This window comes from Podarcis raffonei, chromosome 12 (genome assembly GCF_027172205.1).
Source record: "Podarcis raffonei isolate rPodRaf1 chromosome 12, rPodRaf1.pri, whole genome shotgun sequence".
Classification (NCBI taxonomy): domain Eukaryota; kingdom Metazoa; phylum Chordata; class Lepidosauria; order Squamata; family Lacertidae; genus Podarcis; species Podarcis raffonei.
In genome coordinates, this window is record NC_070613.1 from 25,473,447 (window position 1) to 25,498,172 (window position 24,726).

Consider the following 24,726-nt stretch of genomic DNA (forward strand, 5'->3'; position numbering starts at 1 on the left):
GTAAAAGCTCACAACTAGCCTAATGGTAGCACATGACGTCAATATAGATTATATCTCCCAAAATGAGAGTGCTTAGGAAGGACTCGGAATTTTTTTTTTTAAATGATATTTATTCAAAATTTCATCAATACATAAACACGAAAAAAGAAACAAGAAAAACAGAAAAATACAGCAAAAAATAAAACAAAAATAAAAAACCAAAAAAGAAAGAAGAAAAATACAAATCTCAGATTACAACTTTTCATTTGCTTATTTCTTGAACCTCCTCACACCTCCCTTTTTGTATTCTAGTTTAATTCGTTATTCCAGCAAATTCTTCCCATGTTTCTCAATTTTAATTTAAATGATTAATCTTCACAATCTATCTTATTTATTAATTCAACATAACCTTTCCATCTTTTAATATAATCTGTTATTCAATTTACCTTAATCTCTTTAACCTTATCTTATCTTAAAAATCTTAAAATTTCAAAGTTTACATCATATTCATACATATCTCCTTAAATCATTTCTGCTAAAGCCAATTTAGTTCCTTTCCAGCATATTCCCTGATATTTCATTAATGTTGCACTAATTCCAAAATTAACAAAAGAATTTCCCTTGATATCTCTAATTTTTATCCAACGTCCCTTCTTCCTGGTTTTGGGTCATGTCAGTCCTTTCTGTCCATTACATCCATTCTGTCCATCAATCTGCTGTTCTTATGTCCGAGGCCCTTAAATCTCTTCTAGGCCCATTCTGCAAATTTTCTTGTTCTTGTTTGTGCTTACGCACTTCTTTGTCTATTGTTGGTTTCTTGGGGAGTGGGTCTCCGGAGGGTTCCATCCGGTAATAATTTCCATTTTCCTTTGTCAGACTGGCCCCTTCCCCCCAGTCCCACTCCCCTTCGTCATCTTTGTAATCCATAAAATATTTATCCAAGAGATAGTTGTTCACCTGTTTCATAGTCCCACTAGAGTTAAAAGCTTCCTTGACTTCAAACACTTCCCAGCACTCTCCAAGTTCAATCTTCCAACGCAGTGGCTTTTGTTCCTGCAGGACTTTGGATCTCTCCATTTGTGTTGTTTGAGGAATAATCACTGCCTCTTCCTTCTTCATCTGCCCTTGGACTTGCCTTGTCAAAAAAGATTCCTGAATTGGTCGCTGTATAACTTCTTTATCCTTATTCCCTGTTAAATCATATTCACTGGCCACAGCACTCATCAAGTCCAATTTTTCATGCATCAAGTTCATTTTCTCATGCAGCTGCTCCAGCAAAGCATTTGTCATGCCAAGGGCAGACACCAAACCTTCCTTCCAACACATTTCTGTTCAAGGTCAAACGGCTGGTCCCACGATCCAAATCTTGCAGCTGTAGAGTCTCCAAGTAAGCTGCAACAACAAACTGACAGGCTCCCTCTAGGGGACACAATTTCTATTTGTATCCATTTTTAAAATGTATCCAACAAAGCAGATTACTTTCGATTTCAAATCCTTTCGATTTTCAGATACTTTGTTTCTTTAAAATGCAGAAATGCAGAAAGTAGCGTTGAAGTTAATTTGTTTCTCTTTTTTTTATTTTTAACTATCTGTCAAAGTACTCCACTTTCAATCAATGGACGTCTCAAACAATTTCTGTCCCGACACCCCGTCCCCAGGTTTGGGACGATGGAAACTTAAATTCCTTTACTCTCCTCCTGCAGGATTAAACAGTCAAATTCCCCCCCCCCCTTTTCTCCTGCTTCCAAGGGGGTTTTATTGGTTGTGGATGCAGGAAATTTCCAACTTTAAAGCAGTTTTCCAGGCTATTAGGTTGCAAGGTCTTTGCTTCAGTCTATATACAAAAAGCGGAAGGCGGACTTCCTGTTTAAACCTTCCCGCTTCGTGCCTAATTCAAAAATTTTGCAAATTTCTTAATCCAATTCTCCGTTTTTACTCACGGGTACTTGATTTAGAGTCCAAATGTCATCAGGAAAAAGTCAGCGCTCTCCGGTGATGGCTGTGCGGCTTCCCTCCATGGAAATAGCAATCGGTTCGCAGCACCGCGCTGCTCACCCCACTTCACTCCGGAGCCCCGAAAAGGGGTTTCCTCGTGAATAGGGGAGGCGCTCTTGGTACTCTGCCGAACCCCACATTCCCAGGCTTCTCCACCTGGGATTTCTAGCGGGCCCCCGCCTTCGCCGCGGCAGGAAGACCCAATTTCCACAGAGCCCGTTCCTCCAATCGGAGGAACTCCGCCATTCGTCGTTGGCGCTGACCCGGAAGTCCTGGAAGGACTCGGAAAATAGTAGATTATCTTTCATTTTAAAGAAGAGCAGACAGAAGATCAAAGACTTGACATACCATCTAGAGAATAGAAGCCTCTAGGATGCATCTCTTTACCCTGGCTTTTGACACTTGAGATGTGTATTTTCAAGACACCCTATTCCTGTGACTAATTTGTTTTGCCTGCTCTTAATACTGAATTTTAAATTATTGTAACCCTGGAGCCTGCTGGTGAAGGGTGTGTAGTGAATTTAATAAAAATGATGAAGTTGATGTCACTCTGTGCAAATATTGGGTCTGGCGAAGGAACAACACTGTTGTTTTGGCAATTAATCTGTGCTGAAGCCACTGTTTATTCCACATCTCCCCTCTGCACCCATTGAACATAAGCCTCAGCCACTGATAGAAGCAACTGTGCTTAAAAACACTTTAGCTATAACTACTAAATTTAAAAGACGCTTTGACTATGTTTTAGTAAAAGTGGCAGGTACTTTTTTAAATTACTAATTCAAATTGTTCCTAAAACAATTACTCCTATCGCCTGAGTTGCAAATGTAAAACACTAAAAGTAATGTGGAATGAAAGTTGCAGAACTTTTTCTTCTTCTTGGATGTTTTGTGTCATGTAAGAACATAAAACAGAGGAAGAGCCCTGCTGGATCAGGGCTGAGGTGCATCTAGTCCAGCATCCTCACAGTGGCCAACCAGACAAAGCAGGCATATTAACAGAAAACACCATGGAAGCTTTCCCACCCTTCTGGGGTAACTGCAGCTTTCATTGGTCCGGCTGAACTATTATAATATTCTGAGTCCTTTAGTAAAACTACACATTAAACACACTCCTGGCAACACACTATAACAATTGGAAGGCTGCCACACCTCCTGCTATTAATGGCAGATGTATACCTGACATGTCAATAACAGAACTGTACTGTATACAAAACTACTTATTTGTTAAACAGAATGATTTAAATAGTTTTTTTTTATTGATAGTTAATTACCAAAGAATAAGTTTTAACATTTTCTAACTACTTTTTTCAAGAAGTATCAAATGCAAGAGAGCTCACCAAAACACTTTAAAAATAAATTTTAAAATATTAGTTGCTTGGTTTGCAAATTTTGCAGTACAATTAATACTTATGTGTTTCTAGGGTTATCTAGAAGAGCTAGTACGCCTTAGAGAGACCCAACTGTCTGAATCCATATCTCAGAAGAAGTTATTGCGTCAGAAGGTAGAAGCTATGGATTTGGCTCATAAAATGGAAAAGGAACAACTTGAGTACATCATTGTGGAACTGCAAGACCAGCTGTAAGTTGGATGCAGTGCAGAGAACTTGATGGAGAAGTAATGTTTTTTGAATAATACTGTAGTTTTTTGGTCATTATATGAAAAAATCCAGCTCATATGTTAATCAAATTAATGTAGTTCAGTTACAAAAACTGAAATTATATTTGAAAATCCTTGGGGGAAAACCATTTTTTTATTTATTTCCAAAAATGTATACTGCCCACTATTAAAAAAAATCATGGCAGTGAACAGCATAAAATACACAATAAAATTACATTCATAAAACATGTACAAAATACATCACAAATAAATCAAATTAATACATCAGCATAGCTGGATCACCCCTCAGGGAAAACTTGGGTTAAGTTTTAAGATTTAAGCAGGTGCCTAAATGTCAGTGCTGTAGGTGCCAGCCTGATGTTCATTGGAAGCATTTTCCAAAGGACACATGTCACCACACAAAATGTCCTCATCTTAGTGGATATAAGATGAACTGTGGGAGCATACAAAACAACTAAGACTGCCTCTCTTGAAGACTGATGTGCCTGGCCAGTGGCATACAAAGTAAGGAGTTCCCAGAGGTAACTGGTTCCAAGTTGTTCGCGGCTTTATATGTCAATAACAAGACATTAGACTTGACTCGGTAGCATATTGGCAGCCAGTGTAGCACTTTGAACACAGGTGTTATGCACTGTTGATAGGGCATCTGCTATAACAACCTTGCTGTAGATGCCTTTTCCAGTCTTAAGGGAAGGCCCACAAAGAGGGCATTGCAGTAATCCAATCTAAACTGAATGCCTGGACTACAGTAGCTAAGCTATGGTATCTACCAGTCTAGGAATAGTTGGAGCTGTTGTGCCAGGTGACATCCAGGGGCAGTCCTAAGCTACACACCTGCTTCTTCAGAGGGAGAGTAACCTCACCCAGAAGAGGCAGCTAACCTATTTTCTGAATCTGGGAACCTCTCGCCTACAGAGCTTTTACCAGCTTTCTTTATTGGTCCTCATCCAGCCCACCACTGTTCCCAGGAACTGATCCAGCTTCTGTGCTGCTACACCTGAGTCAGATGTTTTGGAGAAGTAGAATTGGGTGTCATCAGTATATTGGGTGCCAGCAACATGTTGACACTGTGTTCCAAATGGCTTCTGCTCCCAGGAGATTGGCCAATAGATTTCTCTGAATGGGTACAAATTTCTTCATATCACAAGAACAAATACAATGACAACATAGCAATCTGAATTGCATGAAAAAGATTGCCCTAGGCAAAAGTTACTCATCTTATGACCTCTGTGGAAACTGCAGAGGCAACCCTTGTAAGCTCCCAAAGTTCTTTAAAAGCATAAGCCACTGTCCCTTTCTTTCAGCTAATGCAGGGGCACAGGTTCCAGTGGGCAGGTGGGCCACTCACTTGTCAATCACTTGACATCACATCAGGTGACCTGTTTTTGCCTGCGTAGTTTGAAATAAAGCTATACAGATAAAGACCCAGCACTGTCCACTGATTCTGAGGGCTTGCAAGGCTCTGTGAATGGAGCTCTGCACAGGGCTGCAATCCCCTTTGGGCCCAGTCTTTGCCTGCTTTGTAGGGCAGGTGAGCATGGCTTTGTCAAAACAACCTTCCAGAAGAGGTTTGGTGAGTCTGTTTAGGCCTGTGCTAATGGCTTCCCTGTCATTCCCCATGTTGTGGGAATGGGATTTATTTCTTCTTATTAAGAGATCTAGAGAGGGTTTTCCTTTAGTCTGTTGCCAGTTGTTGGAATGAACATATCCTAGACTCTAGGGCCTTTCAGAAGAGTCACTCAGAATAAATTAGAATAGGAATGGAATCCCCGCCTCGACATATGGATTCCATATTCTCCAATAAAAGTGTATAAACAACTGCATACTAATTTCCATATTATGATGTATGTGTAAGATTAAAAGATAAAGGGACCCCTGACCATTAGGTCCAGTCGTGACTGACTCGGGTTGTGGTGCTCATCTCGCTTTATTGGCCAAGGGAGCTGGCGTACAGCTTCTGGGTCATGTGGCCAGCGTGACTAAGCCGCTTCTGGCGAACCAAAGCAGTGCACGGAAACGCCGTTTACCTTCCCGCTGGAGCAGTACCGATTTATCTACTTGCACTTTGATGTGCTTTCGAACTGCTAGGTTGGCAGGAGCAGGGACCGAGCAATGGGAGCTCACCCCGTCATGGTGATTCGAACTGCGACCTTCTGATCGGCAAGTCCTAGGCTCTGTGGTTTAACCCACAGCGCCACCCGCCTCCCTATGTGTAAGATTGGGTATAAGCTATTATTATTATCACCCTTCATCCAAAGATCACAGGGTAGGTAATAACCTAAAAATACAAAATAAGAACACAAAATACACAATAAATCAAAAAACAAGCCAGCAACCCCCCTCCCTGCCCACAAACCTATTTAAAGGGCCTAAGGCCTGGTTGAAGAGATGTTTTCACCTATTGCCTAGAGATATGTAATGAGGGTGCCAGGTGATCCTCCCCTCCCTGAGGAGAGCATTCCAGAATGGGGAGCCACTGCAGAAAAGACCTGTTCTCATGTTGCCACCCTCTGGACTTCTTATAAAGGAGGCTCATGAAGAAGGGTCTCAGATGGTGATTTCAGGGTCCAGATTGGTACATATGGGTAGAGGTTAAAGCTATTCTAGCTTTAGATAAGACAATGCATGTGACTCTTGAGATATTTTTCTTGGCAGGTTTACTTGCCTTGGACAATGTATAAAGGTTTGACTTACTAGATACTTCATTTTGAACAACTTTTAATTCTCATTCAAATTTAAAGATACCACATTATTAGAAATTTGTCAAAGATTTGTTAACTGAGATTGATGACACCTAAGTGCTGCAGTTATAGTTGCAGTGATACTTAGGTAGATATGTAATATTTTCTTCTTTATATAATTTTATTAATTTTTCATTAATAACAATCCAATGTATTAATACAATACCAAATCATAATTCAATTAAAAAAGCCAATTGTCAGATTCCAGATTAAACATTTTGGTCAACTTCCCAAAGTCATGTTGACTTCCCATGTTAGGAGATTTTTAGGAGATGTTGATTCCTTGTTCCCACTCCAATCTCCTTATTTAATCCAAATAATACAGTTCTGATGTGGATCCTTTATTTTAACAGCCACTGATGTGTTGACTTTTGTTCATATTTATCCTTTAATTTGCAATTTGCATATCCTTTAATTTGCAAGTATATCTGGTAACTCTGTGTGGAATGTTTTTTTTAAAAAAATGTTCAACCTTCCTTTCTTGTTGCAATCAATCATTTTCAGCATTTCCTCCCCGTCCCCACTCCAAGGACTCAATTTTACTGCGTAGTGACCTTTCACCATCTTGCTTTTCTTAAAACTGAAAGTGGTCTGAAGTCTGGCCATTACTCCAGCCTCACTTCCAGCGTTTTCTTTGAATTCTTTCCCATCCAATAACAAGCTGATATCTTATCAACACCATAGTAAATCAAAGTTCAAGTCCTCCATAGGAGGGTATTGCCACAGAACATCCCAATATTTTCCACACAGTTCCATTTTTTCAATTAATCCATAAGCATTATAAAGTCCTTGTTAATTCCCTCTTGCAGTCCATTATTAATTGCAATCCATTAATAATTGCAATCCATTACTAGCTAATTTTCTTCTTTGGTGAAGAGTTGCCAAATCATAAAACAACATAGTGAATATGTACTGTACTGTTGAAAGTATGAAATTTTTAAATGCCCCCTTAACAGTAATTTTTTTTTTTACTGGCTTCTTAGATCTCAGGGGGTTCTCAATTAAAGACTTGAGCTAGCACAAGCAGATTCCACCCCATGTCCCCAGATCTGATTTAGAGATGCATGATGGAAGGAGATAGAGAGAGGGTTCAATATTCTTAAGGAAATATGTTGATTTTTCTTAAAACTATATATAGAGTGTACTTCATGCATAGTGTTTTGTTTAGCTGCGTCACCTTTTCATGTAATATGTGCTTACAAATCATGTGTTGTGTGACACTTGTAGAATCTGTGCTTCTAGCCAGAAGTGGGTAGAAGGTTAAAGTTCAGATAAAATTTGTTCCAGCCTTTTTTACTTTCATATATCATTTTAAAGAACATGACTACTCATGTGATTCATCCTTTTTCTTCTTTTTAAGACAACCCAGCTTGATTTTTATCACCTGTCTCCAGTTATGATGATAAGAACATAATGGCCTGCTGGATCAAGCCAATGACCATCCAGCACTTTGCTTCCACAGTGGCCAGCCAGAAGCTTGCTGGAAGCAGCAGCTCATATTTGTCACTAGTTTGGCATATTCTGAATTTGAACATACTAAATCCAAGTAACAACCAAAAAAGCCCCCCTCCCTTTATTTTGCATTATCTGTATGTAAGTAGAATTACATTTTAGATACAGTTCTGGCACCTAAATATTCATCTCATCATTTGATCTTCAACAGGAGTGGGCAGCTTAAATGATAAAGATTGTGTCAGTGGGGGCCATTCTAGAATGCTTTTCACAAGCAAGATGTGCATAATAAAATTGCCTTTTTTCATTCTTAGCCCATGCTTTAGATGCTTGGTGCAGCTCTATGTGGACCTCTGGTTAATTGTGATGTTAGCTCTCTTATTAGCATTTTTTTGATACTGCATTAGTCAGATTGTTGTGAGTCATGGTTTACTTAATATGAATCATCTTTTTAGCTGCGTAGCTGTAATACTCTGGAGAATATACTGCCATAGTTGCTTTGCATGTAGGTATAGTCGCTGTAAGAAGATAATGGGCTTTAAAGATCTGAGTGGCAGACAATATTCATACATATATATATATATATATCAGAAGAAACAGTAGATAATATTTGATTGGTTATTTAACAGCAGTTAAGCAGCTAAGTTAGTAGAACGCTATCAGGTGCATGTTGAGAGTTTCTTTCTGAAAATGTGTTAATGAAGTTACCTTTTGCTAGCATATTCCATTGAAACATTAAAAGTATGTGTTGTTCATATAAGAAAAAGACAATTTTAAAAGCAATCTGTCAGGTCTTTTACCTCTACTTCAGATTTTCCTTAAAGGAATAACTTAAGAATGGTAGGGAACAGTTGTTTGAAGCTAATGGCCAGTCAAACTCCCCCAGGTACTCAGAACTGTACTGAAAATTTAAGTGGTAGAGCAGAACATTCTGTACTTGAAACAGATGCTTAGCAACAGTTGCGCATGCTGTTAGCGATTTGAAAAATGTGTAATTGGTACTTTGGCAGTTTCTATTATGGTTGGGAGGTGTGAAGAATAGATCACAGTTCATGGAAAGCATTGTCTTTTAAAACATGACTATGACATATTTGTTAAAAATCCAGTATTATTTTTTTACTATAAATGTCTGTTCTGATTCCCTTTGCTCTTTGTCCTCAACTTTGATCTCGGCAGCTAGCCACTAAATGCCATGGCATTTGAATCAATTCAGACTGTTCAGGCTGTTTTTCTTTGATAGAGGTTTAAAAACTAAATATGGTTATGACTCACTGTCAGTGTGACAGAAGAGATTTAAAATTACAGGCTGGGATTTAAACTTAAATGTGATTACATGACTCATTATTTGATGAAACTGCTTGATTTTTTAAAAAAAGATAATGCCAGAAATGAAACCCAAAACCTTAATCCTCAACTGTGTCCTATACATAAGAGGTAATGTAAATGGCATAGTATTTTAAATGCTCAACATTTTAAAATTATTTACAAAAGTATACTAAGTAGTGACAGAATTCATATGACGATCATGGTCTAAAATTGTGAACAGTCTAAAGCATTCCTGTTCAGTTGAAGAATCTAGCCCTTAAGCAAATTTTTAGTAAAAATCTCTGAAACAGATTATGCAGAAAATTATCAAAATAATTGCATAAAAATATTGCACATTAAAATTGTGGAGATAAGATACGACTTTAAATGCAGTTAAGTTGTAACAGCTTGTATAGTTATAAAATGGTGAATGCAAGTGTTTGCATATTAAAGCTGGAAAATAAAGCTGGTCTACTTCTGAGAGTGGCACTCAGGCATAAAAAGCCCCATTAATTTGTTTTTCATAACCAGGAAGGCTCAAATATAATAATATTTGTAGGAATCTGTGAAAAGTTGTGTTTCACTTGTGTTCTTGTGAGTATGGATATTAATCTGTATGAATAACATTTACGTTCTGCCCTACCCCAGTCAGTGGGGTGGGGGCAATACCTTAAATATATAAACTTGGCCATCTACTTTATTATCAGGGAGTTTTACCTGGACACATCCTCTTATGATCTGATATTATCAAGACCAGGTGCATGTCTTATGTCTTCAAGGAGTTGTGCTGTTGGTTTAGTGGGCCCAACAGGCAGGCACTATTCCTGTTAAGTTTCAGAATCCAGTTTAATTTTTTTTATTTCAAAAGGCCTTTGAATTATGAACACAATTTTATGTTGTTTTCAGACGTTTTAACATATCTTTTGAATTTCTGTGTATGGTATGGTTGAGGCATATAGTGAAAAGCTGCAATTGATTGCATAGAATAAGCCCCCCTCTGAAGATGTTAGATTATTCCATTGCTGCTGGCCAGCAGTATTAAGTTTCTTGGGATTTGCTGCATCTTCTGCTTTGCACATTCTGCCATGGCAAAAAGAGCCAAGCAAGCTCTTTTCATGTTTGCCTTCACCAGTCATGGATCGAGAGATTGTTTTTGTGATAAAGATATTTAATGAATTTGGACTGCTTTCTGTACAAATCCCAGGTACATGAAAAATCATTGGCAATTGGGCGGGGGGGAGAGAATCCTAATCCTTGTTCTGACTATACTGTATTCATTTAATTTCATTATATATATTTTATTGTTGATTTAGGATTCCTTATCCTGAAATCAGCTCTTACAGATGTTGTTTTTGCATAAGAGGAATGTGAAAAGGGGGAAACATAGCTTGTGGTAATAGCAGGGAACAGGTGCATTTGTTTATGATTAAGATTTACTGGTTAATCACAGATTGACTTTATTGATCTTGCTTGAGGTTAGATGGCACCTTGGGGTTCTTATTTAGAAGCCATCTGGGCATTGAGTGATTTATAAATTTATAAATAATGATATGCCTTGTATGTGCTGCTTCTCTGGGTTTGCACATTCTTTTGTACAATTCTCTGTTCTTACTTTTTGCTGTTTTACATTACAAATACATTGCCAGGTTTTGAGCAGATACTCATGGTGTCATTGTTCTCCCCCTTTAACCAGATAGTGTTTTGAGTAACTTCAACAGGGTTACTTTTTTGTTTTCTTTCCTACCCCTACAGAGGAAGCAGTTTTTGCTTAAATATTACACTGCAATGGGGATGTATGGGATGTTAGAGGAGGCTTTCTGAGCAGATGAGACCAATGGTGGGTTCAACCATCAAGAAGGTGGTTTCTGCATGTGCTGTAGAGGGAAGTGTGGGGCAGATGGGGCTCGTCAACCTGGGAAGGTAGTACATCCAGGAGAAGGAAAGCTCTGATCCTAAACCGCTGCCTTGTGGGATACATTCAGGAGGAGAAAAGGCTAAGGAGTAAAACCTACACAAATACTGAGTGGAGTCCCTAAGACGGTTGGATGGCTCCTTGTACGCCTCCTTCTGGCAACTCCTGCAGCCAAGCTGGTGCTAAATGTATTGCTCTGCTTTCCTTTGGACCACAACAGCAAGGCCAAGGTCTTGTCACCTCCATATACACTGCCCAAGCTTGCGCCCCGAGGTGCACTCTGTTGTCTCTTGAGACAGATGGGTGCCAGAAGCATTGCAATATAATGTTACTAAATGGCCAATAGTATGGGATGAGGAATGAGTAAAAGAGTATTTGAAAATCTTGCATAAAAAAATAAAAGTTGAATATTTTTCTTTTGAAAACAAGCACATATGTGAAAGCCCATGTTGCCTGGTGTGTAACAACATATAAAGGATTCTTTATGGCAAAACATGTGATTTGTCATAATGCATATTAATCCATTTTTACATGCTTTGTATCACACCAAAGTTCAAGCTGGTTTATAAAAATCAAAATCTAGTGTGAACCTAAGAATAATACCAGTTTAAAATACAATAAAGATAAAGGTTCAAAACAGCACTGCAAAATAGCCTTAAACAGCCCAGCGTCTATCTGCAATTAAACCCGCCAATGTTCTTACTAAATGGAAAGTTTTTTGACTGAGACTTTTTGTGGATGCAATAGGAAGTACTGAAAGCACACGGGTGCCTATGGGTGTTGGAAACTCATGCCTTAGCAAATTAAAATGGTTTTTCCTGGCATCTAAAACAAATCAAAGTAGGTTCAAAGTAAATATGTTTGGAGATAACATCATACAATCAGGGTGCTGCAACAGATAACCACTGTCCTTATGATTACCACCTAATCCCATAATATATGGCATGTGTATATTAAACTACTAATAAATTTATCATGGCTACTACTTGCAGAAAAATGTATTAATCTGACTTAATAGTATGTTGAAAAATTATTTCCAGGATCAGTATTCCTGTGAAACAGCTGCTTCTGGTGCCAGTTTCCCTCCATATGTATATCATTTTTAAAACAGGATTGGGTACACTGTCACTTTTAACTGCAGCATATTTAAGGCAATAATGAGTACCAGTTTACCTAGAAGTAAGTTCCATTTTGAGTAGACCTGTACAGTGTAGGCTTGTGCTTTAAGGCTCGGTTTATTATTTTCAGGAAGCATACAGATACATGCCAGCAATCTGAATTTAGTCTTAAAATAGCTATGAACAATTGAAATGTGGATTTGGTATGTAACAGTTGGCATATTTGGAGCCACTTGCAGAAACAGCCTTATCTTGGCTTACTACTTGTGGCTTGTTTGGGAGAAACAAACCATGAGCACTGCTTCACACATAATGCTAAGCCAAGCCTTGTTTGTTTGCTCTGTATGTAGGCAAAGTAGAATAGGAGCAACTGAGCAGCATATACAAGCACACTGCTTGTTCATCGTAGGCCAGGTCTGGGGCCAAACTGGGCCCTCCAGGCTGTTTTGTGCAGGCCTTGCCCACCAGCCCTATATACAATGCCATGGTTTAGATGAATTAGTGCTGTGTAAGATAAAGACCACTGATTTATATTTTACATGTATGCCCAGAACTTTTGCTAATCTCTTTTATTTTCTGTTCCTTGGGGAGACTGGTAACAAGTCTCCCAAGAGTGACAATTCTGGGAAATACCCTGAGCAGAAAACTATGCTGCTTGTCAATAACTAGAATTCTACTATTGTCATCTCCTCCATAAATCCGCAGTCTTGGATTCCCTTAGTTTGTTGGGTTTTTGTTTGCTATTGGGAGTTCTGACACTATACTAACATGTAGTTAGAGGCAAATAACACACCACATGCATCGTTGCATGGGCTCACATCCATGACATTTGAAATTTCAACAGATTTGAGTCATCAAGGTGGTGCTGACAACTCATTCCATAGAGAGGGGATATGTGAAGGAGATTTATCCAATAGGAGAATTCATAGTACTGGTAAGTAATCAAGCTATGGCTGTACTGTTAAGTTAAAAACACTCCCAGTCTTTTCCCATGTTAAATACTTTCCCCACTGTGAAGTATACCTGCTTTTGATCTTACAGAAATGACACTTTTTCTGTAACTTTTCTGACCTGAGATGGTGAACTTATTTTCAAAATGATACAAATTACTTTTTTACTTAAGTCACTTTCTCTGTGTCTTTACTCTTATTTGGCTTTCTTGCTGTTTTTTTGCCTATGTGTCAGGTATAACTCATAGGTAATATATTGAGACACACATATAGATCCCAAATTAAGTATTTTTCTTTACAGTAGTAGAAGTAAAATTGCACAGTGCAATATAATCAACCTGTTTAGGAGGTACACAATGCAGTTTTTGAAGAAAACCACTAGAAAATAAAACTACATTAAGTTTGCCATGAGTAACTGTATGGAAACCTTCATTAACACATTTTTTCTTTTAGTTTTGCCCCAGAAAAGAATTAATATAAAGTAGCACTTAAAATTCTCTACTTGGTTTGTTTTCCAGGATGAAATAAAAGTGAAAAACAATAGGTACTTCAGTTGCAATGCAGCTGTTAACGGCATTTTTGTACCTTGTGTAGTTCTATTGACAACCACACTTCTGCTTGAAAGAAATGTGAAATTGGACTTTAATCTGGACTCTCCTACAGACTGCTGATATAGGCAGATCAATTTGTTTTAGAGCTTAATACCTTGATTTCTTCTTTTGTAAAAGTTATAAATTAAGAACTTAGAACTTGCGCTGTTTGCTAACTGAAAACTGAGGATAATATTTGCTGTTTAAGAAGTAGTATTTAACTCATTGCTTTTATTTCTACATTATTTGCAGTTCACTGATCACCTTGTATACTGTAGTGTAAGTCTCTCTCTGTACAGTTCCTTTCAGTTTTTTGTTTTGTTTTCAGTACTAACATTCTGATTGAGAAGTCTCCTAGGAGGAAAGGTGCTTTAAGAATAGCATGCTAGCAGGTGATCTTCCAAGAATGAGCCTATTTTCTTCCTGTGATTTAAGACATTACTTCTAATGGCATCAAATTCACTGTGTGTTCACAGAACTGTGCTAAAGAATAATGATTTAAGATCAAGACAAGAATTAACCACCCATCTCACCAGTCAGTGGCCTTCCCCAGGAGCTCTGGATGTTAATGCTGTTGCCTTGGATACACTACTTTATCGAAAGCAAAATAAGCAATGGGATGAGTAAGTTGAAATATTTGTGCAGTGCTCCTAGAGATCCCAGAAATTTCATTCTCCCCACCCCCACTCTAGTGCATCTTGTCAACCAGATTATGTATGTGTTTAAGGGGTAAACTGGTAGATAACTAAACATTAGAAAGCAGAATAGAATTATATAGTAGCATATTTATTTTAAACACATTAGGTTGTATGCAGCTAAGTCATACTCGTGAGTACAGACGCATTGGAATCAATGGACAAATTAGACAAGTGTATTGAGTTCAGTAAGTCTTCTCTGAGTATGACTTAGTTGGATGCAACCCATCTGCTATAACAAATCATACTCATAAGCACATAATACTTTTTGGGTGGTATCTAAGTCATACTCGGTTTAGACTCTTTGAAATCAATACTCTTTGAATTTCAATAAACTTAAGTTAGTCATGACTAAAGTCCATTGATTTCAGTGAGTTTGCTCAGAGAATCACTTAATACATACAAAGTATTTTACATACATTTCCAGCAAATCTTAGAATAACCTTTATTATCTATTTTACTCAACAGTACCTGGTTTACATGCTGCATTAAACCATAGTTTAAATCAAACTACAGTTTAATGAATAAGCAGCATGCTGGTGCAGAGTGTTCATGGTTTCTTGCTGGCTGACTGTTCTTGATTTATTTAGAGGAGACAAGCTATGAACCCAGATTCAGAGCAACATAAACCAGAATCTGGTTTGTTTTGTCTGCAGCATGAGAGGAACAGGAGTGATGAGGAATACCATGGTAACTTTTGAGTATGATAATTGTTGCTCATTCACATTGCTTTGAACTATGGATTAATGTGATGTAACTGAACCAATGCAAATTGTTCTGCATAATGAGTTTAAGCTTGAGTTGTTGTTGTTGTTGTTACTGGCATTTTTATCCCACTCTTTATCCAAAAAAGGTTCCCAGAGTGGCTTACAAATATCAGTGAAGTTTTAGCAACTGTAGTTAAGGACATACTAAATTTGTCTGGAGTGTTCATAAGGATCATCATACCTTTAATGAAGGTTAACAGTAGTCAGACGTAATGTAGAGAGATTGGGGGTTTCCCATACAAGATGTGGCAGGGGCATGATTCCACAGCCTGATCCCTTTATCAGCAGTGGGCAACATGTGCTCTTCTAGGACTTGTTAGACTCTAACTACCATCAACCCATCAGCATGAGCAATGGGAGTTGTAGCCTAACAACACTTGGAGGGCCACAGGTGTATGTTCTTGCTATATAGTTCAGCCTTAAGTCATCTTCAACCTTTAAAATTTATTAGAATTATATTTTCATATTAAAATGGAAGTGCCTAATTGCATTATTACCTCAAATTTGCTGAGATTTCACTTGGATGCTGATTTCACTTTGAATTTAGCATCCCATGTTACATTCTGCAACATAAAGGTTGGTCTAAAATTTATAGGAACATGGAGTGGAATCAGATTTGTTCCCTTGCACTCACAGAAGGGCTTTTGATTCAGTGTTGTCTAATGGAGGAGGAGCAGGTACTTTGGGCCACTGCAACATTTGCAGACCCCAGTCCCCCCTAAAAATCCATTCCAGAGAGTTGAAGGACCTTCCAGAGCAAGGTGGAAGGTGGCATGGGGTAGAGCTATTAGGGAAAGGAGGAGCTGGCAACATTTGCTTCCCCTCTACATTCTGTTGTTGGTGAAGCTCATTAGTATGGGTTATGCAGCACCACCTTGTGGTTGAGGCATTAAAATGTTGATTAGGAAAGTAACCAGCTTCCAGAATTCAGTTTGCTTTCCTGCCTTGAGTCGAGCTGTCACTGTTCTTTGTTGTTCCCTGCCTTTTCTCACTAAATACTATATCTGCGGGGTGGTTGTTTTTTGTGTGGTCGTCCTGTTTTCTGTGGAGGTCTCCTGTTCCTTGAGTAAATCAAGTGTCTTCATGTACTTCACATTAATTTCCTGGCTGGGGGGGGGGCGGGATTTAGGTTTGCCAGTTGGACTTCTCCCAGTTTGCCATTTTCATAGCTTTCTAACTCTGCCTTTTTTTTACACTGTTTCTCTGCTTTGTTTTCTTCCAGTGTGTTCTTTCCCCCGTGACTTTATATTGTAGTTTCTGCCACCCTGTTTCTGGCTTTGTGCATTCCTATTTATATTTAGGGGGAATTCCTTAAGTGTATATAGTCTATTTCACTCCTTTGCTTTCCCTTCTTGGTGGCCACTTTTACGAAGGGTAGGAATCAGTTGAAAGTTTGAGAGACTCTTGTATTGGGAGCCATGCCTAAGAAGCCCCAGCAAACCGCACCTTCTTATTAGGTGTTTGTGTTGGTCCCGCGCTCAGATTCCATTGCAGCTGTCATTCTGCAAAGCAATTTGCCTTTTCAAGAAATTATGTGTACTGCATCCATCAGCTTTGGTTGTCCTGTGGCCTGCAAAGTGACTCAGAAGTGCAAACATACTGAAGGGGCTGTTTCTCATAGCTCTGAGACACAGAAGTGCATGTGTTATAGGGATGAGTGCTCAGCAACAGAGGGGATGAGTTCTTGAATGGCTGTCTCCTGTCCTTTTAAAGAGAGAGGCTGTGTTGTGGGATGTAATGTGATGGAGATGGATCACCAAGCCCAGCATGTGAATGTTTCATGCTCCCACAGCTCCTCAGAAGGGGAGGACTTTGGGGGATCCCAGGGCTCTCCTGTCAGCCCCCAACCCCAGGAGTTGCCTAGTTTAGCTATGCCTCATTCATAACCTATTACTGCTAACAATACTGCTGCTGGCACTTCTCATCAGGCTGCCTCGCTTTTCTCCCCAGTCTGTGTTATTTTCAGTGAAGGCCTTAAACCCAATCAAAGAGGTGCCATTAGGTGCTTTTTCTTTAGAGCCCAGAGGGTCGGATCCTGAATCTAATTCTGTGCCTTTCTGTTCCCATAGTCAGCTCTATCTCATTCCTTCTCAGAATTTGGCAACTGCTCCCTCTCTTATGGCGGGCAGCCAGCCACCTCCTGATGCCTCTTTCAGTCAATTCCATGCAGCTAAAGGCATTGCTGTTGCAGCGGATTCTGCATCTAATGGCCCTGCATTAAAGGGGAAAATATGAATCCTTATGGGGAATTGGATATTGAGGAAGTGAAATGAAGCGAGAGATCTCAGTCAGAGGCTCATTCCTCTCAAAAACCAAACTGTTAACTGTAGCCAACTTAGATTCAGATGAAGGTGATGTCTGACTGAGGAGAAAAATGTCATGGGGAAGTTATGGCCAGATCCAGAATGTCTGACATCCATGGCCAATATGGTGCCATTCAAATTAGCAGAACCCTTTCTTCCTAAAGTTTCTGTAGGAGTTGAGGAATAACCGGAACTGGAGGGAAGGCATAAAGTAGACCAGGTGGCCACAAAGCTGCTAGCGCATCTGTTGCTTCTACCATCAGACAATGGAACCCGGTGAAGAACCTCTCAACCTGACAATTTATGTCGGATGCAAAGAGGTCCACTTTGATTGTGCCATAACAAGTCTGAATTTGCTGAAATACAGCTGGGTGTAACATCCACTCCCCCAATATTACCCTATCCACGGTCAGATAAACTGTTGCTGACTTGGTGTTTATAGAGATGAATCAGGTGAATCAGCTGACTCACTTACATGTGGTGACTTTTGGCCCAATTGATCAAGAAACTGTGGTCTTGCAGGCATGAGACAGCTCGGCATGTCCTGTTGAGCCTGATCCAAAATTACTAGGGCACAATTTGGATTTCACAGTGTCTTTATGCTGCATTGCAGTATATGAAGGACATTTCAGCAAATGTACCTCTCCATAGGTGGCTTATAATTTAGTTTTTCATATTTATAGCCTGCTTTTCAAGGCAGCAACAGGTTATTTTAGTGCATGTAGTGAAAAGAGCTAAAGGATGGCTGGTCTCCGGTCTCCCAGTTGCTGAAGAAGGAAGGCTTGAAGGATTATTTCCAAAGGCTTTAATGTTTTGATTACTGCAGTACATATACACATTGCTGGCACTTCAGGCAATACACGTGACTAATTTTAAATGCAGCTGCAAGGCCGGTACTCTTAACTGTCAAAGCTTTAGTTGTTGATCAGACACACACCCCTTTGTGAAATGGGATGGGCTCATCGTAGGGCAGTTAGTGTTTCTGCAATATCACACTACATATAGTAGGCGGAACCCTCGGTTGCCTACTCTTTTTGCTCCTGCTGGACCTAGTGAAATATCCCCGTCTGGGTAGGCACAGTTACTCCTTTTTTCTGAAGATGCCAAGGTGGGTGGTGCAGTGAGTACTGAGGGTGTGTCAGATAGAGGTTCTGACAGCCCTGTAGAGGGAGGTGGGGCTCATGGGTCTCATTATGGGGACAGATGAGACAAGTGAGCAGGTTAAGGGAGCCCCTCTTCCCAGGGTCCTCACTAACAGACTGCTCCACTCCTGGCAGAGGCCTCCACATCCTGCTGCAGCCCTTGCTCAGGTCCTCAGCCAATCCTCCATCTGCATTGTCCTGACACAGCCATGACTTAGCCCAAACACGCAGGCTCCCAGGGAGCAGATGACAGCCACTCAGCTGCTCCCTAGTTGTTTTGTTGTTTTTCTGCTGTGCTGAGCTAAGCCATAGTTTGGCTTAGCATGCTATCCAAAGTTGGGTGTATGGTTTAGCTCTCTCCAGACTAACCATGACTTCTACACCAAGAACAAACTTTGATTTGGCTTAGCATGTGTGAACCAGGCCACTGAATATTTGTTTTAAGATTTTTAGCTCTTCAATCAAACTATCAGAGTGGCTTACAATAAATATTTGAAAAAATAGTAAAATACAGCAAATCTAGAAAAATAAACATTAAAATAACAAACAAGATGAAATCAAAATTATCCCTGTGTGTGGAAACAGGTGAATGTTAAAACTTCTAAAGAATAGTGCAAATGTTCTTAATTCCTTGCCTATATCACCGGTGGAGCTCCCTTTGGAATTGTACCCTTGACTATAATGCTGCAGTGTCTCTGTTTAAATAATGAAATGTGTGCATTCATAACTGAGTAGAGGATAACACCTTTTCTTCCTTTATGTAATCCCATTTAAAGAAAAACACATTTTAAAATTTCCAGCTTTATTTTATAGTACAGCATATTTGTTTGGAATCGCTGATGCAAATAGATGCTTTCCTATAAGTTACTATTTGCTATGGTACTTTGTAATAAAAATACCGTAATTGCTGGTTGCATTGTATAGCGGTTTGAAGGTAGTTACTGGAATTGCTAATTGTTTTTACAGAAAGAGTTTTCACAGCCTGGACCAGCTTTCTGCTGATGTTAGCCTTTCTCAGACATCTTTGGATCCAAGCCATTTAGAAGATGGAGATGGAAAACAGGATGGGATGAATTTACTTAGTGAAGGTAATCAGCCTAATAATTTATCTTTGATAAAGTATTTAATACTTTAAAGCAACTTATTTCCATTAGGGTTTTTGGGGGGTTTTTTAGTACCTGCAGCTATCCCACTTCTTTCCTGCAACCTGCAATAATTCTAAGACCCTAAATCAGGTGAATGCCAAAGGATGGATATTTTCAGTCCCAGTAAAGTCAAGACATCGCAATATAGAACAATCTGTCTTGAATAAGACAATTTGGTAAGGCATTATCTAGCTACTCTGGGAAAGGTTTTTGAGGAGCAGGTTATAATAAGTACATAAAAATAAAGTGATGATTTAGGCCCACATGCTTTCATCTTAAAGCCAACTTGCTTACATGACATTTTATTAAATTTAATTCCATCTTCTCATTGCAAATAATAAGCATCAATTGCAGTTTAAGAAACCATACTCAGTTAAGACCAGAAGATACTCATACACATAAGTGTGTAACTTTGCTTAAACACCATCCTACAACTCCATATCTTGTGTGTGTGTGTGTGTGTGTGTGTGTGTGTGTGTGTGTAAAATTACAGGATGGTGTTTAAGCAAAGTAACACACCTATGTGCATCATCACTTCATTTTTATGTACTTCGTATAACCTGCTCCTCAAAAACCTTTCCCAGTGTAGCTAGATAATGCCTTACCAAATGGTCTTATTCAAGAGAATGTTTTACACACACACACACACACACACACACGTGTTTAAAAACCTTAGATTCCCTTGTTCAATTGCATGAAGGCCAAATCTCAGCTTGCAGCTTCCAAACAATTTGAAATGCTTCTGCATAGTAGTTCTTTGAATGTGTGAACCACTTGTCCCCTATATGATCTTGGTCCTGTGGGGTGAACTGCAGCCTTGCAGCATCCTCCCATACTGCTAAGCTCAAAGTGATGTGCAGATCCTTAAGAGACAGATCTACTGAGTTGTAATATACAAATGTTTCATGCAAGGAGAAAGGTTATTATTTAGAAACTAGTATCATAACACTATTAGCTGATACCAAGATCCATTTAGTTTCTGTTTTTCACAAAATACTTTCCTGCTTCTCATTTTTTATTCTTTCCAATTGACTTGCCTCATTTTGAAATAAAGTTGTAATGTATATCTGATGTCTCATGGACAAACTATAGCTTCAAACATAACTTGCCTTCAGATGAAGCTGAGAGAGAAGTAACCCCATTAATAAGTGCAGAGGGAATTCCTCCAAGATAAATCCACCCAGAAAGGAAAAAAAGTTGAATCTGGAAATAAACAGCAATAGGAACAAAAACGGAATGAAGTGAGGAGGGCCAAGTTTGGCTAGAGGGGGCGTATACAGCAGCACAGAGGAGTAAGGTGTCAGGAGAAAATGTGATAATCCAACAACTGTGAAGTGGTGAACGCTGCCTGGTGTTACACTATTGGTTCTGAAACCTTACTGTGTTACTGTCAGTTAGTAAGAAACTGGATTTTAGCCATGCAAAAACCCATATATTCTCTGATCAGTAAAAACTTCATTTGGTTTGTCCAGAGAGAGAGGGAGAGAGAGGGGGAGAGAGAGAAAGTCCAAAGCAATGTGTTTTTTGAGAAGGTGCAGATGGGCCCACAATAGCGAATGGATGTGTTGTCTAAAAATGAAACTGCTCCATCTTATGACCAAATGTGAAAATGCAAGCCACCTGCATTATCTACAAGTAATTTTTTTTATTACAGGTTATGGTGCTTGGAGACAGTAGTGGATTGGATGAGAGCAAATAAACTGAAGCTGAATTCTGCTAAGACAGAGGGTAGTTCATGGGCAGTTCTTGTATCCAGAAATTAGGTGAAATGCCTGGTTCTAGACAGTCACACTTGCCCTGAAAAGGGTAGAAGGGAGAAAAGTGATTGCTTTATGCTCCCTTATTGATCACCCTGGATGGGACAGTCACTAGTGTTATATATAAGTGTTACTTTTTTTTCTTAAATAGGAAAAGAAGACACCCCTTCATTGCTTGGTCTCTGTGGCTCTCTGACTTCAGTAGCAAGTTACAAATCTCTCACAAGTCTGAAGTCAAGTGAGTATCTTGCAAGTCCTACAACAGATATGACAAGCCCTGGACTAACACCTTCTGGAGTGGATCTATACAAAGAAGATCTCTGAATTTGTATTCAGTTGACATTCCTTAATTTATCTGCGGTTGAGACTCATACAACATTATGCTGGTTTTAAAAATTGCTACTCTATCCTTTTTAGCAACATCTAAAAAACAATGGCTTGCAGTTGTTGTTTTCTAAAAATACTCCTTGATTGCTTACAATATTCATGATTTTCAGTCTGTTGAATGTACAATTAAGGCTGCAAATCATCATTAAGAGAAAAGGGGGTTATCTTAACTGCCAAAATCTGTCTTCTCTTGAAGCTTATTTTCCTCACTTCTTTAGATATGCTCACATTTACAAGGATAACTTAAATCTCAATAGGTAAGTAAAAATATTGACTATTGTAAGAACAAAATATTTGAATTGTATTCTATTATGATGGATTGAAAAAACTGAACTACTTAGAGTGGTGGTAGCTATTAGATCTACACCTGAATTTTCATTATACTAGTCTTACTTCCATCAGGGTTTCCCACATATTTGGCATTCTGACACGCTGAACTACTTGCAGGGTACAAAGGGGAGAAATTTGGAGACGGCATCCAAATTGTTTGTGCTCATGACATGTCCGAATGTAAAGTTAGGAGACACTTGTAGAGAAAAGTAGTGCAACTATTTATAGTGGTTACTTTTAAGAACTTGGTTTTTCTCCGAAAAGCAAGTATCACAATAGACTTACATGTAAGTCTTGCTACCTGCTCTGTAGTAAAAAGTTTAAATCAGGTGTCACTGGTCAACAGTTAAACAATGCTAGCCATGCTTTTTTTAACCTTTTGCAGTTTAATTTTTAAAGTGCAACCCTTTCTACAGTGTAACGAGTTTCATTTCCTAGCATTACTGGGAATTGTTACATGCAGTAATCACAGGCTATTTTGTGTAAAAGCATCGATACACATACAGTCCCTAAACTTCATGACTCTGAGGAAATGCTTTATTGTGCCAAAGAAGTTCCATGCATTGTTTTCTAATTTGGAACAACATGGGGGACTCTACAAGTACAGCTAATTTTGCACTATCAGTTTGATTACCTACTTATTATTTTGCCAAAAAGAGATGTGCCTCTTGTAAGATTTGCTATAAAAATTGATTAGCATTAAGAGAAAGCAGATTATACATGAAATTCTTTGTGTTGGCAAGTTCATTATTTTTCATATGTGCTGAACTAAATTATGAGACAAAACAAGACAATGTTCCTGCTTTGCCTGATGTTACGTACTGACTACCTGATAAAAGTAATGCAATGCATGTTAATTATCTCTTGTAAAATAGTTATCTTTTAAGAACATGAGGAAAAATGAAATCTTTACAGCCAAGTTTTGAGACGTATATAGAGTATTGTTAGCAGGTTTGTATGTGTGAACTCTTCCTTGGGACAGTTTACTGTTGATCTGGAAACATGACTTTGTCACGCCAGTTATTGACTAGTTGGAGCAGCTGGGATCAAAGCCTTTTTTTTTACAGACCATAACTAAAATCTCTAGTTTGTATGTGAAACCAGTCAGGTCAATATTTGTGCATGAAAAGTTTACTGTATTTGTTCTGAAATCCTGTCAAGTTTTCAGACTTGGAAAAAAACCCAAATTGTGCAGACTTGTGCTGCTGTATCAAATGTTGCATGTGCATTAAACATTTTGTACTATTACTACTTTCGTTGTTGTACTTTTTCTTTATAACAGAAATATTGCCTGCCATTGTTTTATCATTTTCGCTTGTACACAATCTTGAGAAGGATTTCATTAGGTGTTACATAATACCACAATGAATATTGATTCAAATGGAACAAACGGTCAAGTGCACTACACCAATGTTATCGTAAGGGAATTGCAGAGTTGTGCTAGGAAACTATAAAGTGTTCAACTTTGCATTACAGACTGTTTTACTACAGACATTATTATTTACAATTATATACTGCTTTCTGTCTGAAAGATCTTTAAGTGGTTTACAGTAGATAAATGTGGTTAGAACATACTGCATAAATCCTACATCAATTACTGTGGCTACCATTTTCTTTCACTTACAAGGTGTGGAAACTTTATTCTGGGAGTTAATTTGTAGTTATGTTTTAACTGGACCATTTGCAATGCTGCTATGCCAAATATTTGTACTAAATTACATTATTTTTGTAAGCTTATGATTTATTTTAAAACCTGAATTAAAAAATGGGAAAGTGGCTATAAACCTATCAAATAAAATACAGCCCAATTTATGTTGCATTTAAAAAGCAATTTGCCCAATTTTCTCTCAAGCGTGGTCATATAATCTGTACAATGAGCTGCTACTGGTGGATTGTAATTTTGGTGCTTTAGTGTTTTTGTAATTGATAGAGAACAATTGTGTTTTATACATCCCAGGGATGACATGTATAGTCAAACCACCCCTGTGCGAGCATCCTTACCCTTTCTGGAGGTGTGTACTGAGCGGCTTTGCCCCCTAAGGCAGAACTTTTAAGTTCCCAAACTTACTGGGCTCTGGGATGCTCTTGAGAGATCTCATTAGGCCAAGTTACTGCAAGATCTTGTGAGAGCCTCCCAGAGCCCTGTAAGCAAGTCTGGGAGCTTAAAAGTTCTTTCTGGGCTGGGAAAATGCTGTACAAAAAAAGAGCTTTTAAGCTCTTCACCTTCAGTACACTTAATTTGTGATTTCAACTGCATAATTTAATACATGTAAGTTCCATTCATCCTGTATTTTAAATTGTTCAGTTATGTTTTAAGGTGCCACCTTGAGCTTTTTATAAGGAAAGGTGTGGTACAATGTTTTAAATAAGGATGTGGAACGAAAGTTTGCTGTGATCACAACTGTTTGTGAAATTTAGAAATTTAAGATGTTAAATTTTCTTGACTACTAGGATATTTTGAGGAAGATGTTTATCTTCAAAATTAGCAGTACTATGGTAAGTCAAATAAATAGTCCAATAGATCTGAAACATCTATAACAG

At 38.6% G+C, this 24,726-nt stretch overlaps 1 protein-coding gene across 2 annotated transcripts in view; it reads left to right on the top strand.

The window, feature by feature from the left end:
• RUNDC3B (RUN domain containing 3B) overlaps positions 1–23,433 on the top strand; it is a 33,153-nt gene extending 9,720 nt beyond the window's left edge. Inside the window, exons 8-11 of one of the 2 annotated variants that reach the window (XM_053410509.1) lie at positions 3,395–3,552; positions 14,136–14,282; positions 19,533–19,654; positions 21,620–23,433. In XM_053410509.1, coding sequence (XP_053266484.1) covers positions 3,395–3,552; positions 14,136–14,282; positions 19,533–19,654; positions 21,620–21,792 — 600 coding nt within the window. In that variant the 3' untranslated portion in view covers positions 21,793–23,433. The remainder of the gene's footprint in view (positions 1–3,394; positions 3,553–14,135; positions 14,283–19,532; positions 19,655–21,619) is intronic. The other variant, XM_053410510.1, reaches the window with a different exon arrangement.
• The last annotated feature ends 1,293 nt before the right edge of the window (positions 23,434–24,726 follow it).